At 37.9% G+C, this 25498-nt stretch overlaps 1 protein-coding gene across 11 annotated transcripts in view; it reads left to right on the top strand.

The window, feature by feature from the left end:
• MACROH2A1 (macroH2A.1 histone) overlaps nt 1-25498 on the top strand; it is a 46178-nt gene that overhangs the window by 13040 nt on the left and 7640 nt on the right. For 5 of the 11 annotated variants that reach the window (XM_083798194.1, XM_083798196.1, XM_083798195.1 and 2 more), the window contains 5 exons: nt 9275-9381; nt 10918-11115; nt 12977-13087; nt 19025-19124; nt 24608-24697. In XM_083798194.1, coding sequence (XP_083654320.1) covers nt 9275-9381; nt 10918-11115; nt 12977-13087; nt 19025-19124; nt 24608-24697 — 606 coding nt within the window. Of the gene's footprint in view, nt 1-9274; nt 9382-10917; nt 11116-12976; nt 13088-19024; nt 19125-20616; nt 20708-24607; nt 24698-25498 lie in introns of all 11 variants that reach the window. The other 6 variants (XM_083798193.1, XM_083798192.1, XM_083798199.1 and 3 more) reach the window with 3 other exon arrangements.

Genomic DNA, 25498 nt, shown 5'->3' with positions numbered 1-25498 from the left:
CAGAAGTAAAGCTGAACTGCTTTCAGGCAGAGGGGTAGCTCAGAGGGCCACACTAAAAAACAAGACATTAGGTTAAAAGCAGATTGAAGTTCCAGGCATTTTGAGACAACATAATAGCGGTCTTTAGGGAGTAATGAAATTTAAGAAGGGAATTAATTGACAGTATCTATTTGATACAGTTGAAACGTATTCACTACCAGGATACATTTCTTCTATTTAAACAGGCAGCTTTAGAAACGCTAATCCCTATTACAGTGTTGTGCCACAAACTGTGTCCCAGAAGAGGTTTAAAATAAATTAAGGGGCTTGTAGGACCCATGCTCTATTTAAGCAAGCATGAAACTACCTCTTCAGATGCAGGGTGTTTTTAACATGGATTAATACTGGGCCTAAAATACAGCAAGGTCGCAGAGACCTTTGAAAAATACCTTTATAGAAAGCTCCTTTGTAAAATTCCTCTTTTACGTAAGGCTTGAGTCATTTTCTTAACAGAGGTGGGATTCACAGCTATGCTTTTAAGAAATGCCACTTTAGATTTAAAACTTTGCACTGTTATCATTTGAGTGGCTAACTTTCTTTCTGAACTAATAAAGGCATGAGTTAGTCTGCTTCAGATGTATGTAAATGAGGAGTTTTCTTTCACTGATAAGACTTCCCTTGGCTCCAGCCCTGTAAACACTTAAGCATGTGCCTGTCTTAACTTGTAGTCTCATAAATTTCACTGGCTCTTCTAGTTACAGAAGCTGAGTTTACACAAAATGACTTGCCGGGTCAGGGTCCCACTGTATTCTCCAAGCCACACAGATCAGGTTTGATGAAAAACGATAACTGAAAGCATTTTCACATAACAAAAGTCCTCACAATGCATACTGATTAGCCAGTATAGATATTTATTTCAGAAGGGTAAATATCAAAATTTGCATTTTGATGTGTCATATTGAGATAATGTACACAGTGGTAGGTTAGGGTTGTTGGGGCTTTTTTGTTTTTACATCTTGATCATGAATAACTTTATCCCATTGATAACTGTTAAATTCAAGTTATATTTTAATATTCTAAGATATAGAGTTATATGTTTTCTCTTTACTCTAGTAATATTACATCTCTTTATTTGCCTAAGTTACAACTATAAGTTACTGTTCAATTTAATAGTGGTGCAGTCATCATTCAAAAATGTATAAGGGGAAAGGGTGTTGCAGAAAATTCCTGCTAGGCTGAAGAACACCCCAACAGAAATTCCGTGTGAGGGTTGAAATGGGCCTCATACTAGATAAGAAATGAAATAAGTAATTTAAAAGCTGTGCTTTACCATTGATAAATTCCTTCTGTTGCAGGCAATTTTAAAATGCATGTTGGATTTGTCTTCTAAGAAATGTGTATTACAATTTCAGTGGAAAGAACTGGAGTTAACTGCCACTGTCCCGTTAGACAAGAGAGCTGATAGCATCGTTGGTCATTCCTTCAGGCCTTCCTTCTCTGACATGAAATCCTTGTTAACCCCACCTTGTAGAACACATGAAGTAATACAGGATATTGCTGCGAGAAATTAGCAGTAATAGCAGACTGAAATAAAATACACATGGTGTTTCTAACCTTTTAGACATTACAGCCATGCATGTAAATGCTTTCATTAGTTCATGATATGTTTTTTTATTCTGTCCTCAGAACGAGTGCTATTATTTTGTGTTCTTGAATGTCCGTGGCATATAACAGCGGTTCAGTTGCAAGCAGCTAATCTGCAGGGTTGGAATTTATATGGGAGCGCACAATTTGAAGGGATCCTGGCTCAGGGCTGTGAAACAGGTTTTCAGCAATGTATAGCGGCAGACTTTTATAAACTTTGATGGAGAGTTTAAAAGAGTAATATTAATTTTCACTTGAATATGTCAGAGCTGGTTTGTTTTGTGACATCACAGGTAAGAGCTAGTTTTTTTCCTCAGCTTTTTTCAAAGTTTAGAGGTTCTTTCATCAAGTATTGTAAGAATGCTTTTTTTTTTTAAATATTTTTTTCTGTAGGGATTATATAAGAGTGCCTGAACTCTGGTCACATTATGTGTTTGCCTTGGGTCTTCAGTCTTCTTTTCCACACTGTATTTATCTCTAATTTTCTTTCAGGGATGAAATTCCATATAGATTGTTAGGTGCAGTCAGACGAAATGCTCTGTCCTTGACATAAACTTCCTCGGGGAAGAAATACATTTAGGGGTTCTGCAGTGAAAGAGAGTATTTTTTAAATAAACAGGAGGTACTTTTCCTCCAAATTACAAAAATGTCTGTGATGTAGTGAGGCTCGTTATTGCAAGATGTTATGGATTCCAGAAATTTGAATGGTTGCAGAAAACAATTAGACACATCCATCGAAATAAATCCCATTGGGGGATACACATGAAGATAGCATTTCTAGCTTCAGAAGCCCCTAAGCTGCAGATGTCTGGCAGTGTTCTTGAAAAACAGCATTTTAAGTTTGCCTTTTCCTTTAATCCTCTGGAGAATCTGCAGTTGGGCACTGGCAGGGGACAGGTTATCAGGTTTGTGCATTTTTTTGCTCTGATGAAATTATAGCTAGATTAGACTACCCTTGAACACTCAAAGTAATAGAACATTTTACATGATATATTCTCCAGGCATAGATTTAAAAAAAAAAAAAAGTTGAATATTCTGTATAGTCTCTCCTCTACAAAAATATTTGTAACTATTTTTCTTCTAAATAATAACAGTTGTATTTGTGTGCAGATACATGTATTTATTGTGACTTCCATTGCCATCTTGGTACAAAAAACAAAGACTTGGAGTGGCGGAAGGACTTAGTGACAACGATTTAATGAGGCGTAGTATTTTCGATAATAAATTTGGAAACCTACTTCCTCTGCTGTCAGAGGCGGCGTCTAATACAACCATTATCACCATCTGCCAGATCTTGTTGAAATGACTACACTGCAAAAACGAGAGCACAGCATATATGGATTACGTCAGGTCGTTGTTTTGTAGAGCCCTTGACAGTGACTTGGATGCTTTTCTCCTCTTTACGTGGGCATGGCTGCACACACCCTTGCTATACGGAACCATTCCTCTCCTCTGCCCAGGGTTTGGAGTCACTCGAGTAAAATCCAAAATTTCAATATGAAGTCCTCTCCTCCTTTTCTTTGCTGAATAACCTTATTAATGTTCACCGAGTGTCAGTAGATGATTGTCAGCTGCCACTTCTTTAATGTTCGGATATGCAGATTCCTAACATGTGCCTGCAAAGGTCAGAGACTAAGCGAGGACTGAGTCTGAAGACATCAGTAGTCTCCTGCACTCTGTAACAGCCAGACCAGAGCATACATGCTGCATTTGATCAAGTGACGTCTGGCAGCAGTTAAATTAATCATGTTTGAGTGTATTTCTAAAACATATGTAAACTCTTAGGAGTAACAGCAAAGTGTAAAATGCTGGGTAGAGGAAACTCCACAGAAACAAAAGGGTTAATTTGAGTTGGATAGGATTCTTTAAGTCAGTGGAGAAGAAATAGGCTGTCACTTTTTAAATTAGTACTCAGTGTGACTGTTATAATAAATAACATTTGAGATTTAAGTTCATTTGAGATTTAGGTTCATTTTCAGGTTTCATCAAAAAGTGAACTCATACATTTTACAGATCAATATTTAACCAAGAATTTTTTTTAAAAAAATTAGGAAGTTAAATAGCTTTAGATCTCCTACCAAAAAAAAAAAAAAAGTAACGGATTGTATTAAAGTGTGGAAATGAGAAAAGAGCTCAAAAGAAGTGTGAGTCAGATCAGAAGGCTCTAAGTGGAAGTGGCTTTTGTGGCCTGAACTTGGATTTTATGTAAACAGCAGTCTGTCATCTGCCTCACAGAAAAGCAAAACTTACAATAACTTGGCAAAGTTAACAGTTTCTCCTTCGAGGGGCCTAGTTTTGATACAGCTCAGAGACTAAAAACTGAAGTGATTTTTTTTATCGCATCCTAAGAGAATGATTGCTCTGTTGAGAGTTGAGGTTTCATCAAGGCTTGTTCAAAGCAGTAAAATTTCTTGAATTGATTTTCACTGCATCAAATTTCCATGACTTTGAACCGAGGCTGAGAACTGTTTTATTGGAATGCATACGAGGGAAAGTGTTATTAAATGATTCTGCCTTCACTGTTAGGACTGCAGATTCCAGGGGGATTGGGTGGAATACACAGAAAGAAGAATGCAGGAAACTCTTAACAATCTTGGTTGATTGGGGTTGATTGGGTTAAAACCTTCCGGAATCATGTAAAATGATTCTGAAGTCAATAAAACGCTGATGGAAGGATGATTAATTTAAAGTACAATAAACAGACTCCTTGTCATGTAGCTGGCTTTGTAGTAAATGCACGTTTTCTCAATGGAATTGTATCAACATTCATTTTGTTTTCATTTCTGGATATTGTTCTCAATTTTATTTTGAGGAGAGGCTTCAAAATTTTTTAGAAACCCCGGACTTGTTCCTTGTTGGAACTTTTGTGTTTAGAAATTGGCTTTGTGTCAACACGTCACCTGTTAGTTGTTAAGAGCTTAATTTTCAAAGCTATGATTTCATCTCCCAGAAGAAAAGGTGGACAAAGGGATTCGATGCAAACAGCGGTGTTTTAGCTCGAGACGTAAACCAAAAAAAAAAAAAAATAATAATTTTGGGATGAACTCAGACCAGATTGAATTGAGCATTTACATTTAGGAAGTACTACAGCCTAGAATGCATGCTAAGCTGAAGGCTTTGTCATTTAAGCTTTTTAGTCAGTAATGACCAGTAATACTTTGAAAATTAGGATGAACGAACTGGTGTATTCTGTATGAGTGGGAGAAGAATGCATTTACTTTTGTTTCCATATAGGTCTGCAGTTCGTACTGTGCCTGCTTTATTTATGTCTAATAGTAATTTGCTTTATTTTAACCTCATTGTTGAGTTCTTGTCCCAAAATCTGCAAGTGTTGTGAAACACCAAAGTAATGGTACTCAAGGCACAGCAGTACCACTGTGAAATAGGCAAATACAGATAGTGGAACTGGGAACTTTGTGGGATGTCCAAGAGATGATCAGAGGAGAGAAGTCTCCAAGTAAAGGATGAGGAACCTGTTCTGGAAATTTGCTTTAGGATGAGGTAACTATGGAGACTTCTAACACTTCTTGCTTGTGTTTGAGTAGGAATGCCTTGAAGAGCTTTTCCTGTGGTCTTATCTCAGGCTTCATTACAGAGATACACAACCTGTTTTCTTTTCTCCTTTTAAAATGTTTAACTGAATTTTAAACAGCTCAGGAGAAAAAAAAAATGCTTTTGTTCAAGTGCTGAGAACAGGCTTAGACCAGTTTTGGTTACCAATATCCATTTGCCTAGTTCCAAATGTTGCAAAGGATTTTTTCATTTGATATAAATGACAATTTTGTATACATTAATTTTTAAGAGACAATTTCCTAACATAAGATTTTCTTCCCACTTTAACCATTTCTTTTAAAGATGGAAAAGAAAAACATTAACTATAATTGTGTATTTTGAATCAAACTAGTGTGTTTATACTTGCAACGTAGAAGTAATTCATATGTGAATCTATCACATGCTGACATTACATTCCTACTTATTTCTTTCCTAATTATATGCTTTCCACAGCTTTTTACTCAACTTTTTCTTATAGTTGCAGTTAAAGCAATACGTATTGTTCTGCTTTTTGAAATATACTTAATAGCACAGAAGAAGTCATTTATAAGTCAAACATGAAGAGTATCTCTTCTAGTTAACCTGAGATTTCAATAAGTAAAAACCAAAGAAATGTACTTACAAAAGCTTATAATATTGAAATATGTTTTTATTTTCTTCAAATATAAAAAACACGTTAAAAAGAATCTTCTGTAAAGTGTCTCATAGCTGCCTCTTGCTTGAGTGGTGGTGGTATAATTATTCCCTAGTGTGGAGTAAATATATGGAAGGAGTGGAATAGACATTATACAACTTACTTGCATCCTTTTTGTGAGCCCTCATTTTTTAAAAATTATATTGTTTTGGTCTTCTGGCTGGATGCGTACGTGCCAAGTGAATCCTCACATCATGGAAGCTCTTAAGACTTTTTTACTTTGACAAAAGCAAAGCTTTCTATCTCAACTTTGTTCAGTTGCATGAGTTGAGTTTTGAATATCAATTTGTTGTGAATTCTCTTAAATTGATATTTTCTTGTTTACATATTCAGACAGACTTAAATTGGTTTGTGTTTATAAATCGCAAACTTAGATGTAATTAAATTATTAAACTTGCTACAGTATTAAATATATATAGAGAGAGAGGGGAAAAAAAATCAATGCATTAGGCCCTCCATTTGACTGCCTGTGTCCCAGTCTAACGATGCTCTCTGTCCAGGGATGCTGCACACTTTGTCCCAGTGTTGGAAGATGACCTTTAAGGAAACAACTCTTTCTTGACTCAAAGCTTTGAACCTGGTAGAAGGGAACTTCCAAAGCTGCCCCAAAGAAGGGTCTGACCAGAGAATTCAGGTCCAAACTCAATTTTAAATACCTTTTTCCACCTTCTCCTCTTTCAGCTACACGCCTAAATCCAGAGAGATTATTCTGAAAAGTTGATTCTCCCTTACAGAGCAAGCTAGATTTTCATCTAATTTAAGATTGGTTTCAGACATGGCTGAAACACCATTTAAACCCTTCGAGCTGAAGTAGCGTAAAACAGATGTGAAAGGAAAGTTGGCCGCACGTCCTCTCCAGCCGAGTAGTTCGGATCCCATCCGGATCCAGAAAGTCTTCATTTCCAACATTTATAAGAGCTCCGATCTGCTGGGTTTGGGTCAGTTTTGTCTCTGTCAGTGATAAATCAAAACGTTGCTGCCTGTATTGGTGTCAGCCCCTTTGAGGGTCCCCCTTTGGCCAGATTTGTTCACCTGGCGTAGTTTTGCTGCTCTCTGCACGCCCCAGCAGTGCTCGGTTATTGTTGGAGAGCTGTGAGGAGAAGGCCAGAGGAAAAATTCCCCCCTCCGTGCCCTCCTCCTCTCCCAAAGCTCCTCTTTTGTGGTCCTCGACACCAGTGCAAAGCGTTCTGTTCCTGCAGAGGAAGTGGGGTACCTCAACTTCCCTAAAGGACCATTAGAAAACTGTAATTTCAAAATGAGTTTCCTGTCCAAGGAAGAGGGCTTAGCACTTAGAAGAACAGTTCTCCACTGTACAGGGCAGACATTTTAGTTTTATGAGGAACAAATAAAACATTCCTCTGTGCTTTACAGGCGTAACACTTTCTTAGGCCCTTTAGTTACGAAATGACCTGTCTGCATAGTTATGCTGATCGGTTGCAGAGAATAACACGGCCCGACTGTTCAGCCCTGCCTGACGCAGTAAAGAAGCGGAGGTGGGGGAAGCAGGGGCAAACTGCAAAGTGGGCTGCTGTTTGTGGCAAAGCCTTCCCCTGCTTCGCGGCCAGCAATAAAGTCTGAGATGCAAACAGAGCAAGTCCTGCGCTGGAGAGGTGGAGATGTTATTGCGGTGACACAGAAGCTTCCTGAGGTCAGTGGGGATGTGCGGGGTGTACCCCAGAGCACAGCTTGTCCTTCTGAATGTGGCACAGGTCTTCCGAATGTCTTCTGTCACTACAGGCAGCTGTGTGCTCGGCCAAATGCAAGCTAGACCTCAAATGTCTGAGCTGCGGCTTCTAAGAAGTACGTGGAAAGGATTATGCCAGCTTAATTCTGTTCTTTGGAGGTGTGGAAAGCGTAGTCAGGTTGACCTTACCCTGTTAATCCCGCTTGAAAAATAAATTAAAGTAATTCTTGTCAGCATGAAACGTTATAAGAGTTACTTCTGGGGGCTTAGTTTTGTATTCTGCCTTGCCTTGTAATACAGTAAATAGTGCGCTTTAAAAACAAAAAATATTGAAGGCCTACCATGAAACTCAACTGCAGAGTATCCGGAAGCAGCTGGAAGTTTTACAGTAGGTGTCATAACTAGCTTATTGTAGGACTTACAGTGAAAAATAATTGGTGAATCATGTTAAATTCAGTCTAACGAGAAGCCGTAGTCTGTGCTAGTACAGCTGAAGATTTACTGTGTGTTGCAGTAAAGGCACGTGGCAATGTGGCCTTTGGTTCTAGGCTTTCATTTCAAGATTACTGTCTTAATTTACTCTATTTGCCTCTAAAGCAAGCTTGTGGTAGGGCTTTCATGGTGTAGTCAGTTGTTAAATGTGAAAACAATTTCATACACTAGTTCTGATGTTAAATTTTAACATTTTCATGTCCTATATATATATATAAAAGGGGACATTTTCATTTCTTTTTTTCTCTTTTTCTCCAAAAGTTTACAGGTTTACAGAAGGTAGTATACCAGAAGCAATAGTGAAACACAGGCTTGTGCAGAGGATGAAAAGGTTTTGTATAATGGAGACACCAATAGCATGTAATTGCAAAGTCAGATAAACATATGCCATCTTTTTTATTGTTCCCCAGACTTTCTTGTAATTAATTTTGGTCTTTGCCTAAGGCTTGTTGAATTGAAGACAGATAAGTTAGCAGGTAAAGCTCCAGCCTTGCACTTCACGGATCCTTACAGGAGAGCAAGTTAATCTTTTCTAATTCAATAACAGTCATCATATGCACACCTGTTAAACATAATTTGTCAGGAGTGGAATTTTTTTCTAAAAGGATGATTTACTAGGAGCAAACAAGCATGACTTATCAATTACCTTTTCTGGACAAAAACATCTTCTCAGAGACAGAAAATCATTAAGTCAGTGTAGCAACGGAGTTTGTATTTTTAGTACCCTAACTTGGACGTTGCTTCTATAATGTTACAAAGAAGGAACTGAGAACAGGAGCTTCTCCAGTAACAAAAAAGTAGAAGCAATGCAAGCCAGAAGTCACATTTGTGACAGGTTTGAGGAAAAAACTGTAGCTTTTGTACATCTAGTACTCTTTCCCCTTGTAGAAGGGGGATTGCAGGAAATAAACACGCAGTAACCTTGAGAACACTGAGAAGTCAAGAATCTAGAGGAAAGGCTTTAAAAGGACAAATATATATATTATATAAACGTTATATATAGTTTAGACCATAGGTCTTCAGGTGTCCATTCTGCCTTCAGCAATTATACATAGAAAAGCAAATGAAAATTTTAGGGTTAGATGCCTCATTGAGGGTATTTTGTGGCAGTCAAGAGTAACATACGATTCAGATAACTTTTTTGCTTGGATGCTAAATAACACATACTGATTTTTCTTAATGATCACAATGTAATTAAAAGGGGCTTACTCTTTTTTTTTTTTTCACAGCGGAAATTCTGGAATTGGCTGGAAATGCAGCAAGGGACAACAAGAAGGGTCGAGTCACTCCTAGACACATCCTGTTGGCTGTAGCAAACGATGAAGAATTAAATCAGGTAAGAAAAAACCCCACTGTGTGAGGGCCAGGATTTCCTTCAGGGCTTTTAAAATTGTCTTTCCATATAGCTGAATTGTAATTCAAGACCTCTGCTTATTGAACAGCCCACCAGGAAACAGCTCATTCACTCACTAGCACACTCGCTATGTAGCTAACTAGAGCAGTCAGTTTAATTATGTATTTCAGGACACTTAAGATGTGTGAAAATGCAAGAGAGCTCTAGTGTGACATTTGCTTGCACAATTACAGCCACTTCTGTTAAAGACTGGAACTTTGTTATAAGCTCTGTAGAGAAGTGGTGGAAATCTTGTGCATACTTCTTTGGTTGGTTTTTGTCTGCTCCTTAACCAGTTTAGGACTCAGTGGGACCTATCCCATTCCTACTGAAGTCTGTCATGACAACCACAGAATTAAAAGCTCTGGAACTCTTGCAAGACTGTGTCCTTTACAAATTTCAAGATGTCTAAGTTAGCCAAAAAATAATTCAGGCATTATTATTACAGTGTTGTGGTGGCAGCCAGAGGCACTGGCCAGGTTTAATGTCTCTTTGTGTGAGGTGCTGGAAAAATACACCTAAAAAGACACTTTTTCCAACCCTGTGCATCATGATGGAGCAGGAAAAAAAAATCCCCAAACCATCCTCCTTCTGTCTGAAAATTGCTAATACTTTCCATTCATCGTTCTCTTGTAAGCTCAGAGCCTCAGTGGGTTGTGGTTGGGGAGCAGGGAGCAGTAAACGTGAATCGGAAGGTGGGAATACCTGAGGGACTTTGATATCACCGTTTGTATCCTTCCTAATACTGAATTAGTCCCAATTAGATGTTTAAAAAAATGGATTAAAGTGGTTTTAAATGCAGAACATGATTTATTTCACCTCTGCTTTTAAAGGCTTGAATGAACTGCACACTTTTGAGTATTGATCTGCTTTTCTTCAACTACATAAAGATTTTTTTGAAGAAAGACTTACAGGTATAGAGATTTGTATAAATGTTACCCTCCATTTGAAGTTTCTTTTTCTAAGAACTAATTTCTGTTTTAAAAAAGTGCCCACTCAAGAAAATTCAGCAACAGAGACGTAATACTGTGTTGCCCACAGCATGGTACATATTGCAGTCCTGTACCATGGACTTCGGGGCCCCGTCACTCAAAAAACAGGGCAGCCCCAGCCACAGACATGAGGGCAATGCAGGGCAGCCTGTTTTCTAGTAGCTGGGTAAGCCTTCATTGCATGGCTTCACAGCTTAATGAAGAAACAGCTCTTGTGTGAGCCCAAGTGACATTCACAGTAAGAAGCATATGTGCAAGAGGAATATATATTCCCTTTACAGTTACACCTTATTACATTACCTTACCTTATTATCAACTTTTATTGATATTTCATGTTTCATGTCTCTCTTCAAAGACGTACGTTGAGAAACGTACAATAATTGATTAAAACTCAAGGCAATCTACAAAATTTGCAGTAAATGCCGTTTTCTGTTTATTGGTGAGTAAATGCTGGAATTTGTCATCTACAACTTTTATTTTTTATTAGCTATTGAAAGGGGTCACCATAGCCAGTGGTGGAGTGTTACCCAATATTCACCCAGAGCTGTTGGCAAAGAAGCGGGGGTCAAAAGGAAAACTGGAAGCCATCATCACTCCACCTCCAGCAAAGAAGGCAAAGTCTCCGTCACAGAAAAAAACTGTATCAAAGAAAACAGGCGGCAAGAAAGGGGCAAGGAAATCAAAGGTAGAGTAATCAGTTTATTTGAAACACAAACTTGGTTATAGTAGCTGTAGAGAGCATCATGTGGGGTAGTTCAGGGATTTCAGTAGCAGCAAAAGCAAATGCCGAAGGAGGAGTGCTGCCCAGTCCCTAGGGTAGGTGGAAGAAGTAGCACAGGTCTCCAGGACAGGCAGGCAAGCCAGGCAAGACTCCTCAGTGTTTAGACTTGGTGTTTTTAACTCTGCGGAAGAAATTAAACTAATTCAAAAGGAAGTGTGGAGGTGAGAGAACAAGAGGACCAAAATGTGATTTTTCTTATGCTAGAAAGCTAGGAAGAACATGTAACTGCCTTTTTTCCATTTTTAGTTTCAGTTTGTAGGAGTAGAGAATCTTTCTAATTTGTGCATGTGTAGTGAAGGATAATTCCTTCTGCAAAACTATTGTAAAGCAATAGGTTATGAAAGTAGGAAGAAAAGTACATATATTTTACCTGAAATTGACGGTGCATTTGAAAATGTTGCCTTCAAACAAAACTTCTATATTCATCCTGTATGTCTCTGTTATTGTTTACTTGGAGACTTCTGATTGTTTCACTTGGTTTTTTGAACTGTTGAATTTAATTTTCCCTTTTAGAACACCTAGTAGCTGACATCTCAAGTTCAGTGTTTCTAATAACCAAGCACTAATAATTTTCCTAAATCTGGATTATTATTTTTTTTCCTGCTTGATTACAAAAGCAGGAAGTCTGTTGTGGGGTTCTGTTTTTCTTCCATACAATACAATAAACTGTATTGTCTGCTTAATATATTGGTATTCAGCTAACAGTAAATTCCAGGGGAACTGAAATAGGACCCCTGAAAATCTAATTTTGAAAACAATTATGTAGAGTAAAGCATGGCTTCAGCTCTTAAAAGCACCAACATACCTTTGCATCAGTCATCTTAGCTGGTCTGCCACAGATTTAGTTTATATACTTTGGAAAGGAACCAGTAGGATAACATTGGCTTGCTTAGTGATTCAGGTGTGCTTTTAGCTTCAGCATAGATATCGGTGAGGTAACAAATATTTGTATGAAATCACAAGTAGCAGTTTTATCAAAAATTATTTTTGGCATCACTTGAGTTGATAACTGCAACAGTCAATTCACTATCTTCATGATGCATCTTTTTCAAAATGTTTTTATTTTTATTCAGTAAATCAATGCATTCCTGAAGCCTATCATTTTACTTCAGTTAGAAAATAAATAAAATAATAATGATGATTGAGGGGACTCCCCCTCTACAGTTTTACTGGCTATAAAGGAAAGTGATCAGGTTAAACGAGACAAAATTGTTCACTCTTTCTTATTGTTAGGCAGGTAGAAAGTAGAAGTATTCTTCTGACACTGGCTCTAAGGTCAGACAGATTTCAAAACCGTATTTCTAAAAATGTTTGGGAAACCTGTAATCGCCTCCCTTCACAGAGGGACAAAATTTGCACTCTGACAAGCCAGTTTTAACCTTAGAATGAGCGTCTGCCCACACATAGATATGTAGGGGGTTTTGTTTGGTTGGTTTTTTTTGCACAAAAGTCATTAGAAAGCTGTTAAAAATTTGTGGTTGTTGATATTTTTCCTTCAACACTTAAGACAACTGTCCCATAAATAGTGTACTATCATAGGCAAGAAAAGCACATATATAGATATGCAGACTTTGAGGTCAGTTTTGTTATTGATTCCTTCAGCTGTTAGCAGTTACTTTAGACTTAAGGATAAAATCCAAATGCCAGTTTCTGTACTGGCATTTTATTGCCTGGTAAGCATTTATGGCATGTCATATATCTTAGTGTTATTAAACAGTGTTTTTCTCTTAGTCTTGAGTTAACTAATTAACTATATTTTTGGAAGAAGAAGCAGGGAGAAGTGAGCAAATCAGCCAGTGCTGACAGTACAACAGAGGGAACTCCTGCAGATGGTTTCACAGTCCTGTCCACAAAAAGTCTGTTTCTTGGCCAGAAGGTATGCTTATACATTTTTATAAATGAATACCTATTTTCAGTGCTGCTTAGGGAATAGCCCCTCCCACCACCCCCTTTTCCCCAAAAATGTCTAGGCACAATTGGTATTTCCCTGTTGAGCACACGTGGGGGTGTGTGATATTAGTTTTTGAAGAAAGAAATTCTCTGAAACAACTTCTAGAACACTTTAAAAATACATGAATGAGTCTTTATGTGCCTACGTAATTAAATATTCAAATAGAAGGAAAGCCTGTGTGCTTGTAATCTATCTCACCTTATTCACAGACGGCATAATTGGAACTGCTAATCTTTTGCCAAAGGTGAAATTATTTTAAGAACGAAATGGCTCTTCTGAAGGGCATCCCTCTTCATTCCTGTTGTGAAGGATTTACATTTTTTAATCAAAACCTACTTTAGACATTTGATTATAGTAGTTTTGTGTTTTGTTCTTTGGTTTTTTTTTTTTTTTTTTACAAAAGTTAATGCTGTGTAATAATGAATGATGCTTTTATGAAAAGCTATAAGTCAATGATCCTTTTTTCCCTGTGAATATGCTTTGGGACATGGGGTGGTTTAATACAAATACTTGTGTTTAAAGAGACAACTCATTTAAAGAGACAATTCAATAAATTAATTTGGTCTTTTATCTTGAAATCTGCCTGTAGTTTGCCATACAAAATTTTATTAAGTAAAACTGCATCTTTCTTCTATCATTCGGTAATCAGATCATTGTGTTGTAAGCCATAAAAGATGAACCATTTTTGTCCATTGTGGAATGTATCCTCTGACTCGTTTTTATTTCATGTTGAGGTTGTTCTCCATTTACCTTTCCACAACTTGCTTACTAAGTTTAAGATGCATGAAAGTAACATTATGTCTTGCAAGACTTCGTTTTCCCCAGTTAAATTTGCAACTAGAGCCAGATTGTTGGTTTGGTAGGTTTTTATGTTTTGGTAGGCTTTTTGCTGTTTGAGTACTTCTACGGGGGGTGGCTTAGAACATATTTTTAAAAACATTTTGATGACTAAATTGGAACCCAAAACTTATAAACCAAGTTACTGGTTCAAGAAGGCAGGTAAGAAAGAGTTTTATACCTGACTTTGAGCTCCTTGTAGTTAGTTACCATAGGAAACCTGTAATCAGAACTAATGTGTTCTAACGAGGCTGGCCTACAAATCAATGGGGCTTTGCTGTTGGGCTCAGAGGAAGAAAATCGTGAACTCCAGGACTGCTTTAAGCAGTGGTGAGCACAGCCAGTGTCTGTCGGAGAGCTTTCCAGTGAGTACCTTGTACTGGGAAATGGACTTTCTGGCTTTCTCGTTCCCTTGGAGTGCAGCCCCCTGTAAGGACATGGGGTGCTATGTGCCCATCCTCATACTGGTTCTTTGTCTGTTAGCCCTGCATTTTTTCCACTGACGTGAGAGAGCCAGGTGTTAGGCTGTATTTCTAACACAGTACATGTAAATAAGAGAAAAATGAAAACCAGTTTGGCTCCTGTGAGGGAATAGTCCAAATGAAATGGATGATTTTCTCAGGGGTGGAAAATGTACAGATGTTGTTGAGATATTTCAAGCACAGATTATATTTTGCTTTTGACTCCATGAGAGAAACCCTCTTTAGAAGCAGTAAATGATTAGTATAAACATCTACATAAAAAGTAGGCTATGTCTAACAAATATACAAATTTTCTGTATCTTGTTATGTGGGAGTTTAAAATGAAATTCTTGTTTGTGTTGACTTACTCCCAAAACAGCATGTTTAGACCAACCTGAATTCTTTCAAGCATCCATGTTAAGACTGAAAATGGGAAATCCTACAATGCAAAAAAAACTTCACACTGCAGTGATCAAAAACATTTCATGTAGCATAAAAACAAAAAGGCACCCCTGTTATGCTGGCTCATTCCTAGAAATGTTTTTAAAGTATTCTACAGAAATTATTTTCCAAACGTGCATTTTCCAAATCAAAATATTGATTTTCTTCTGTTAAAAAAGGCAGAATTAAAACTTTCAGTCATGGATCCAGTGGGACCTCAGTGCTGCCTGTCTCCTACACTTCTGATGGGCCAGGAGGTTTCTGGCTGAGCCAGGGAGTCTGCTGCTGAGTGCAGGGTTAGCAGACTGGGAGCTCACTGGTGGTGGTCGATAATTATTTGTGACACATGGTAATCTCAGGTAATTGGGTTTCTATTTTGGAAATTTACCAATGAAACGTAACAACATCTTTAAAAACTGTAGTGACTTTGAATCAACTAAGTGCTTCTACTTAGCTACATGCAATTGCTGTTTAAAAGGATAATAGTGATATTTAAAACGTTTATCAAATCTGTTAATTCTGATGCTTAACAGAAAAAAATCTGTTTAGTTGTACCTGTCTTAAATTAGTGCCACATGATTTTCATAAACACGATGATAAAAGAATTTTCTTCAACAGCTGTCCTAGACAAGCGTTGTGGTTCAATTCCTTAGGCTTGTGCATGCCGTGTATTTTCAAAGGACATGAAGACAAAAGGTGATTGATTGCCTGTTTGGAGGAGGACCTTTCTTCCATTTAAGATAGCTTCACTTTTAAAGAGCATTTTGAAGGAAGGAAAACCTTCTAGTCTGTTGGGCAGGGAGAAAAGCACATTCAGGTGGTTCACATGGAGGCCTGGAAATACGACTCCTGGCTTCTGGAGCTGGCTGATTCTGAGATGCTGTGAATCACCTCATCTTTCTCTGTTGTCTTCCTCATTTGTGAAATGGAGACACAGCTACACTCTTCACATGGATGGCAGGAAAGCTTAATACGTTAAAACGTTTTGAGCTGTTCAGCTGGAACGCAAAAATGATCGTATTGATCACGGCTATTTAATTTGTCTTGAATTTGTACATACAGATTTTCAGTGTACTTTAATGTTCTGCATTCTCTAATAGAAATGTAAACTACAGTGCAAACACAGACACCTAAAACCAAAAAAAAAAAAAAGTGTCTTTTGAACTTGATATCCTTGAACACCTTTACAGCATGTCTCTTTGGTCTGCAGAACCGCTGTCTGCTAGAACAGCAAATAATTTGCTAGATGTGGAGAAGGAAGAAAATAATCTTGGTCTTAGCAGCACATAATTCAGAGCTTAAAGCAAATATCTTTTTTCTTGTCCTCACATTTGCAGAAGGGGAAAGGAAAGGTTTTACTCACAAGAATGGCTCTTCATACGTCTAATATCCCCAGATTTAATTAATGAAAAACACAATGGAAAATATTGCTAACCTGAGTATTGTTCAGTTTTTTACTGTTATTGCTTTAAATCTTAAGACAACAGCTGACATTCAGCTAGAAGTTCCTGGAGATCAGGAAATGGCTAAGAACCCTTCAGTTATACTTGCAGAAATGTGTTAGTTCTACACTATACAATATTAAAATCCAGTTAATATTTAAATGATTGCACATCCTACAAATGACATCCCAGTGGAAATGTGATATTCTGCGCGTTAGCTAGTTTAATTTTCCTGAGACAGTTATGGAGCAGAGGCAGACTTGTAAGACCTCAAGCCTAAGCATCAGGGTTTGGACATTCAGAAAGATCTCAGCTTGTTGGTCTGCAAAAGGCACTTCTGGTTTTCTGTATGAAGCTCAAATCGGAAAAAGTTCCAAGAATTTAAAGGTAATTCTGTCTGAACTAAGAAATGCAAGGCTTAGCTCAGTAGAAAGTACCCATGTATGTGCCAAGTGCCATCTGCATTTTATCTAGCATTTAATGTAAATGTTACCTAAAGATATGTCCATTCTTTATTGCACATGGATGAGCAAGTTGTTGTATGTTGTGTTTTTTTTAGAGTGGCCCTTTAGGGATTCATTTCTTCTGTCTAAAATAAATGCTTCATACTATTGAGTAGTAAAATTGAGCAATTACTCAATGGAGTATTTAAACCTATAGGAAAACTTTTGGGTTTTACTGTACTACTTGACAATCGGCTAACAGTACATTGAACAGTAAATGCAAAACTCAGCAAAATAATGCTTAGCTGCCAACACATCATCAGTTATGAGCAGCTTTTTAAGCATTTTCTTATTCCTGTTGAGTTGAAGCTTTAATTGCCAACTGGTTGCTTTGCAAATCCCGTATATGAGTAGGTGCAGAGAGAGTTTAAAAGTCTGAAAGCAAGATGGTAGTCAGCCAATAAATCTGGGGCAAAAACTTTTAGAATATAGGGCATTAGGGATCAGAAAGTCACTTATAAAATGAATGAAATGTGCTTAGGAACATACTAAAATTTCCACAAAACAGTCTTTTGGTGTGTGCATGTATTTTGTTGATTGTTTTTTTTATTTCAAAATTCATAGTTTCTTTAACATTTTGGTTTGACTTGATTTGACTTTTTTTTTTAAACAGCAGTTGCTTGTAGTCAAACTCAAGACTCAAACTCAAGTATGAATAACTCACCAAGTGTGAAGTATTAAAGGATTCTAAGCTATTTGGAAAGTAAGCTTTCTTAGATTTGTTACAGACTCCCGTACAGACTTATACTTAAAACAGGGCTGAATTACACTCGTTTTTAGCCAAAATCACCCTATATTAAAGGAACATCGTTTTTTCACGTAACATATGCAAAATATATGATATTGCAGAAAAGCAAGGTCAATTCATGTAATCAGATGAATGAAACGGAAATAGTTTTATCCATAAAACTTAAATAAATGTATATTGGCCTCCTTAAATGACTATTCATTTGTATTGGTTTCATGAATTGGTTTGTATTGCCACTAATAAACTCACACATGGAGAAGATATAAAAAGTTAAGTTTACAGAATGTGGATTACAATCCACGAGATGAAATTCAGTTATTAATGAGATTAATTGCCATGCCTGAATGTATATGTTAAGCTTCATATGTTGAATCCAGTGGGCTTTGGACATCAAATTGTCTCAAATTATGGAGTTGTTGCTGTGACGTGGGTCACAGGAGACACTCGAACCGTCAGCAGCAAGGAAATCGTGCCATTGCTTTACACCTCAGCACCAGTCAGTTACCGCTTATGGTCTGTGTATTCCATTGGCTTCTTACCTGTTTGTAAATCTTGCTCAGGAAGTGATGGTAGAAGTTGAAATCTCTCACATTTCATTAATTCTTCTGAGAACACGTGGTGTGGATGTGAGCTTACTCTGTAGATATCTATGCTAACTTCCTCACCGTAAGCCAGTAAGAAATCCTTCTGATGTCGTAACAAATAGCAATTGAGAGGCGTGTTTAAAATGCAGGGGTGTTACTTGGAGTTAATGGGCATTAATGGCTGGGGTTAAAATTTCTATTTTCATAAATAACATGAGGAAGTAAGGCAAATAAAATAATAACTAGAAGTGGGAAGCACATGAGTGTGCCTGTTTGCAGTATGTTACTGGTCACAAAGCCAGCAGAACTGGGCATGTGAAATGTAAAGGTTTTGCAAAGTAAAAGAAGTGTGGCCCCTTGCTAGGGTGGAGTGAGCTCTGGAGCCAAGAGCCTGCTTTCCTGAAGACATGCTCCAGTTTGCTAGCTTAAATAAGGAAAAGCGGTATCTTTCTTCCAGCTTCAGTGCTGAACAGTCACAGCACATGCATGTGACTAATGCAATTAATGCATGTGAAATTATTAGGGTGTCTTTCATCTATCCTTTCAGGAAAAACAAATAGCCCTTTATAATGCTAAAATAAGAATTCCAGATAGAAGACAGCCTAAAGCTGAGACAGAGCCTTGTTAGTAGGTACATTTACTTCCTCCTGGTGTGAACAATGTTTGAGTCTTGTGTTTGAATATTATTTTTTTTGGATAACAACCTTCCTTATGACCTGCCTTTTATTTTGCGTATTTGTTTGCAGTGATGCTATCTCCATCTGTGTTGCAAAGCTCACTTTTCTGCAGCTTCTCTGTGATTTCCCAGCTGTCCTGTTATTTCCCACCTCATGCTTTTCTTTTCAGCTGAACCTTATTCACAGTGAAATCAGTAATTTAGCCGGCTTCGAGGTGGAGGCCATTATCAATCCTACCAATGCTGACATTGACCTTAAAGATGACCTAGGTAAATGGGGCATGGGTTGACACAACTAATGGTCACATGGAAATTATGGAACCCAGAATTTACTCTGTAGGACTTCATACGTTGAATAAGAGCCAAATTCAAATCTTCCAAGTTCTCTTTTGTTGAAGAACTATATACACAAGACATTTTTACCAAATCTGAAAACTTGCGGCTATTGCTAATCTTCAAGCTGAATTCAGTTTAAACAAATTAAATTCTTTTCCATAATGATCATATGTGACTGTTAGCTATTTTGGGGGGTTTCTTATGTGGCTTCTTTGAGGACTAAAATACTTTTTTTTTGTCAGGTTGTTTTCAAAATAAGCAGTTTCTCCATTCTAACTGCAATCTCTGTGTTTTTTGGTTTTGTGGTTTTTTTTATAATCAGAGTAGGCATAACATTATTTAAAAAGGAATGATTAAATAATTAACTATCCTCATTTTTTTTCTGTCTTGATTTCATGTTTGATTCAGTCAAATTATGTTTCCATTGTGTTTAAATTACTCCCTGTCACATTCTCATTCAGCTGAAAACAGAAGCTGATATTACACCAACACTGAACTTGCAGATATTATCATCGATGGGGTATCACTTTTAAACATCTATCTTGTTACAAATTGAAAACCAAATCCTGCTTCAACTGTCTCTTCTTCAGCAAATGTCAAAGAAAAATTAACTCCCCTGCATTATGTACTGCCTTCCCCTGTTACTTGATTAGAGCTGCTGCTGTCTTTTTTTTAAACTTCCTTAATGGAATGCAACCCATAATTCTCCTACTACTGCATTTCCTATGGGAATGTTCTTATGTGATTTAATAAGAAAAAGACCTAAGAAAGCTAATTTTTAAGTCAGTCTTTCTCTGAGATATGTATATTTTTACGTGTCTCGGCCTTTACAACACATAATTAGAGAATATGCCTTGCCTTTAAAATATAAGGTCAATCACTTACATGTTTTAAATCATATTCAGTAAAACCCTGCAAATACGTGGTTTCTTCCATATGAAGGAGACTGCCATTTTTAGAAACAAAATGATAACTTGCTATTCATATGAAGATTAGCGCTTGTCAGCTTATTGATGCTGACAAAATGGAGAAACTAGTTATTTTGTTTGGCTTGATGATCCTGAATTTCTTTTTTTAAACAGATTCCGTATTTTAGTGTCATGCTTTGTGGGGAACTAGTTGTTCTAGGTTTCTGCAAAGTGAAATGGGGAATAAGCTGATCTTAAAGCTTTGAAAATGATCTCATTTGATTGCTCTGACTTGTCATTTTAACATTGATTTGATCATGTCGTACTCAATATTCCTCCTCCTGTTCCCTACACCCCTTTCTCTACACACACCTGCACACACAACTCAGCATACTCCTTTGGCGCAAGGTTTGGAGATGTAAAGGTAGGAAATATGGACGTTGGTACATGTGTAAATGTAGAGCCTGTGCTGGGTCTCTGTCCAACGTGGTTGATATACATCTGTTTACCTGTTGTAGTTGCAAGTTGTACAGGCTGACATTGCCACGATCGACAGTGATGCTGTCGTTCACCCGACAAACTCTGACTTCTACACCGGTGGTGAAGTAGGTAATGGAAAGTTCAGTGCTGCGGAGTTTGTATGTGTGTGCATGGTCAATCAGCAGCCACAAGCTTGTTGTAGCTATGCAGATTTGCATTTATTTCTCACTTCCAGCAGTCCTGACGGATAGTAAAAAGAAATTAATTATTGCAAACTCAGTAGGCATTTCTGATTTGTATCACCAAATCAGATTTTCAGAAGTAACGATAGAACGCACTATCAAAATCTGAAGTGCAAGAACAGTATATGTGCAATGCAGGCATGTGAGCAAGGAAAATGAATTACCACATTGCTTGTTTGGCATGTTAAATGCCTGTTTTCAATACAGTTTGAGTCTCGATCTTTAGATTTCTGGCCACTTCCAGTACGTTCTCTCCATGCCAAGTTTCAGATGTTCACATCTGACATGCTGGATCTAGCCCACGTGTATTTTCTGAACTCTTTTAAGATTGATTAGCTTTTTTCATGCTTTAACTTTTAGACCAATTGCCTTTGTAGCCCTGCTCAATGGTCCTTACAAGCACATGGCTAGAGATGCAACACACGTTTTTCATATGGTCGGTCATCTAAGCTGCACTGATGAGAGAAGGCATCGTAATACAGCATGACAGACGTCTTAAATTATATCTCTGGTTTGCTCAGGGTAACTCCTATCTTGGTAATGCCCTTCTCTAAGTACAGTATTTTGAAGGATTTCATAAACAGGCAGCAACACTTTAACTGAACTGCTGTAGTAATGTGAGAAGGCAAATCAGAATTTGGGCTGAATATGGAAGTTGCTGATAAGGGTGATGACACACCGTGCTTTTTTAAAGAAAAAAAAAAAGTCACATTATCCCAGCCTCTGTTTTACATCTCATCTTAACTCATCACCACCGTGCAAAGGGTTAGTTACCCTTTGTGCCGGAGGCCCTGCTTCAGTGCTGGCTTGAAGGGCACTTGTCCTGCTACGAGGCGGGCAAGCCTTACACAGCTGCTGTTTCTGAAGGAGCTACTTTCTGAGTAATGTGCAGAAAAATGTAGTTCTGTGTAGCCTGTCGGAGCGGGAACAGCTGTGACTTGGCTGGCTAAACATTACGCAGAGACATTAAAATAAAAGTGTCATAATACCCTGTATCTAAAGAATGTGCTTCTAAAGTCTGTCAGACTCATTTAGCTAATGTGCTCGTCTCCTGTCCTTTGACAAAGAACTGCTTAAGAAGCTACCCTACAAAGAAAATTGTCTCTCAAAGCCGCACTGCTCATACCTTAGCGTAGGTTCCTGTTGCCTCTGACTGCTGTAAGAAAGAATAGAAGTGCACAAATGCCTAGCTTCCAGTGATTAACTTTTACCCATCTAAATTTTTTTTAATTTTTTGTTGTTTTTTTCCCTAACAATGTAAATGTACTGGGGGCTTATCCTGAGAATTTTAGAGCCTAAATTTCTGCTAACGCTGTTTTCGACACTGATACCAATGCCTGCTTGGAAAGCATGAGATAATGACCTTATTCTCATGGGAGTGGCACATATTTATGCCTGTGAGCAAATAAGCTGCTAACCTTGAAGCTGTGAAGCAAGACTTCCATCAAGAAACTTGCTAATGTAGTGGAAAATGATTAAATACAGTATGTCCTTTCCAAGATGAGCTAATTTATGACATAGTTCTGAAATATAATTTCAATATAGACCATTACTATTAAGCAGAAGAAGGACGTATTTAGGAGAGAATGCAGAAACCATCACTGATTCATACCCCATACTACTCTTGCTCTTCTTTGCACCATATCTGTGAGAAGAGTGCTCCATGAAATAAACTGACAAGGTTGTTCATTGCTGTTAATTATAAATTAATTCCCAGTAGAAGGGAAAAAGTGGTCTTCCTGGATTGAATTAAACAAAACTAGGCTCAATTCCATTAAACGTACAACAGCTTTGCAATGGCAAAGAGATGACCTAGTTAATAGATCTTTTCTGTTCCAAAGTTCTATACAAGGCTTAATTACGTTTTGCCTTGAAACAAGAGAAATTAAGGATTATGAGCGTCATGGGGTTTAGAACTGATTGAGTTCATGGATTCACGGGGAATATAACTGGAATTATATACACGAGTGAACAGGGATGATATGGAAATACACAAACAAGAATATAACTAGGATGGAGAAGTGCTTCTTTCCCTCCCTGACAGAGTGATTTCACAAGTCCCTGGTGTCAGCCACACCAGGTAAATAAGTTGAGCAAAGGGCCCTGTGTGTCGTGCTGCTGTCTGCGAAAGGCAGTGCCCTTCGAAGCCCCTCCGTCCCGGGGGGATCTCTGTTCAGAGCACGCTCTCTTAGGCCACCTTGCTGCTATCGATAAAGCCATTACTGTCTTGCCTAAGAGATTTGCTGGGCGGTGCCTCCCCCTCTGTTGTACAGGTAGCTCTCAGTTTCAGAAAAAAATCTCAGTGAGGAATTTGTCTAAATAACCTTAGACTAAAGTATTTACACAAATAAGCTTAAACGAGTACATGGAGCAAGGTGTACTCTGATATACGCAGTCTGACCTTGCAGTCCGACTTCTGGCAAACACCAATTGTGAATTGGTTATGAAGAAAGCAGAATATGAGATATGTTTTTTCATTATCCTCAGCTTTTGTACCCCAAAAGCAATAAACCGCCAATCGCAAAATAGAGGTAGGGTCACACGGTCAGTTTTTGAACGAACAAATGCCTTGTTTTCAAGAAACAAGAAACTTCTAATATTCACGTTGGAAGAAATTCAGCAACGGTGTCAAAACAAAAGCTTCTGGCAGTCCTCTTAGTTGTTAGAGCCATAGCTCTGTACGTTAAACTGAATCTTGGAGGAGGGGCTCTGCTTCCTTGAGCATACAATATGTGCACTTCCATCAGAAAATGCGGTTTTTTCTTTCTTCATCAGTGAAAGTAAGGGGTTTCACCAAATGAATGTCTAGATCTTTAGAGATCCTTTTCTGAATTTTTGGAAATCAGTTTTCAAAGTAATGTCTCAAATAAGAGCCTTTATGATACCACTGCTTTTTACTTATTTACCTGTATATTTAATATGCAGTATACAGTACAAAATTATTTGGGATGCTTATGTAGTTAGGAAAATGCTTTCTTGGGCTGTTTTTATTATATTAATACCTAAAACTAGAGCTGCAAAATAAGATCTAAACCATTTAGTGATGGACTGCCTTTGTAAATGGCATACCGTTTGGTTGCCCTGATAATGCTGCACAGCTCTTCTCCTCCCAAAATGACTTTGTCCAGCTCCTTAGCTGTAGTTAGAGAAGTTCATTGGAGGAATATGTTCCTTAGAGATTCTCCTTATTTCTGAGGCTCTTCCTCTTGGTTAAAGGTGGCTCAACAAGCTGGGCAGTTACCAAGTAAAGCAGCCCGCTGCACTCACGAGACTGTTTCATTCCTGGTGCCACCTGTTGGGGTCAGGGACCAAGATCAGGTGAGTCTCAAATTCTTATTGTGGCAAATGGCTCTTTAAAACCATTTATAAGAGAGAGGGGAAATGAACCTTGACGGCAGGAATTATGAACCTTCACCACTCTTGAGCTAGCACGTTCTTTTGCAACGTTTCACACTGACAGATGCTTCTGATAAGGAAGGAGATAGGGACGTCATGTCAGATGTTTTGACATGAAAATCACGGTCTGAGAATGTTAGCAAGGGATTCAGACGTGAGGTTTTTGGGTTCTTAGGGTTGTCTTTTTTGGTTTTTCATTTTTGTTGTTGTTGTTGTTGTTTTTAATGAGTAGCTAATTCTGAAGTCCCAAAAGGTTTAGATCTTACTTTGCAGTCCCCAAAAAACGTTTGGGCAGAAAAATCTAGACTGATGTAATTGCAAATAATGATGAGTCATGTGTCTGCCGTGGAAACCTGGGATCAGAGGAGTAAAATAACAATTCTCTGTTCAGGGAGCACTTTGGAAAAGAAAGGCGGCAAGGAGTTTGTGGAAGCTGTCATTGAGCTTCGGAAAAAGAACGGGCCCTTGGACATAGCTGGAGGTGAGGCTCTGCGCTTCGGAAACCTGCAGGGAAAAAAAACATTGGGGTCACGAGATTCAACGTCTGCGGCGGTCCTCGTCGCAGTCAGCTGGCCAAGCTCATTCTAGCACACCTCTTGGGTTCATGGTGTCCGCAGGCAACTCTGCTGGGTTACACGGTACTTGTACTCTCCAGAGTTAAAATACACACAGTGCATCTTAAGTAACCATTACCAAAGCAAGCAGCAAATGGTGTGGTGATGTAACATTACAAGTAAAAACAGGCTGTTCAAGGATACACACATACACAAAGAATTTTGATTATTAAGGGCACAGGTCATAAAAGCCATTAATTGGATGCTTATTTTTCAGAACAGTTGAGTCCAACTCTGTTAAACATCTGCTTTGCTAAAAAGCCACTGACTTTCACTGAATTTAAGCACGTGCCTAAAGTTAAGCAGCTGTTGGGTAATTGGTCTAAACAGTGCCAAAATCATCACTGTAGAAGGTTATGATTTTTTGATGCCTAGTTATCAAAATTTATGTAATATCTGAGAAAAATCTACTATAGGAGTACTAACGTTTGGTAATGACAATTTGACACCATCTGTGATATTGCTGATACATGTTGTTCATATAGAATGCTGGTTCTGCCATCTGTGTTTATGCTATAAAAATAAATAGAGTGCATGCAGTTTTGTAAACGCATTTTGACTAAAGCTGAGGGGGAGATGTAAAACTTGAGCTATGGCAGGAAAAAATATGACTGTTTACTTCTGGTGCTTAATACAAATTTTTCCCTTGCTTTTTAAAATTTTTAATA

Source organism: Anser anser, assembly GCF_964211835.1.
Source record: "Anser anser genome assembly, chromosome: 14".
In the NCBI taxonomy this organism is placed as follows: domain Eukaryota; kingdom Metazoa; phylum Chordata; class Aves; order Anseriformes; family Anatidae; genus Anser; species Anser anser.
The sequence above is the reverse complement of the archived record's forward strand: the minus strand, read 5'-3'. Positions and strand labels throughout refer to the sequence as shown.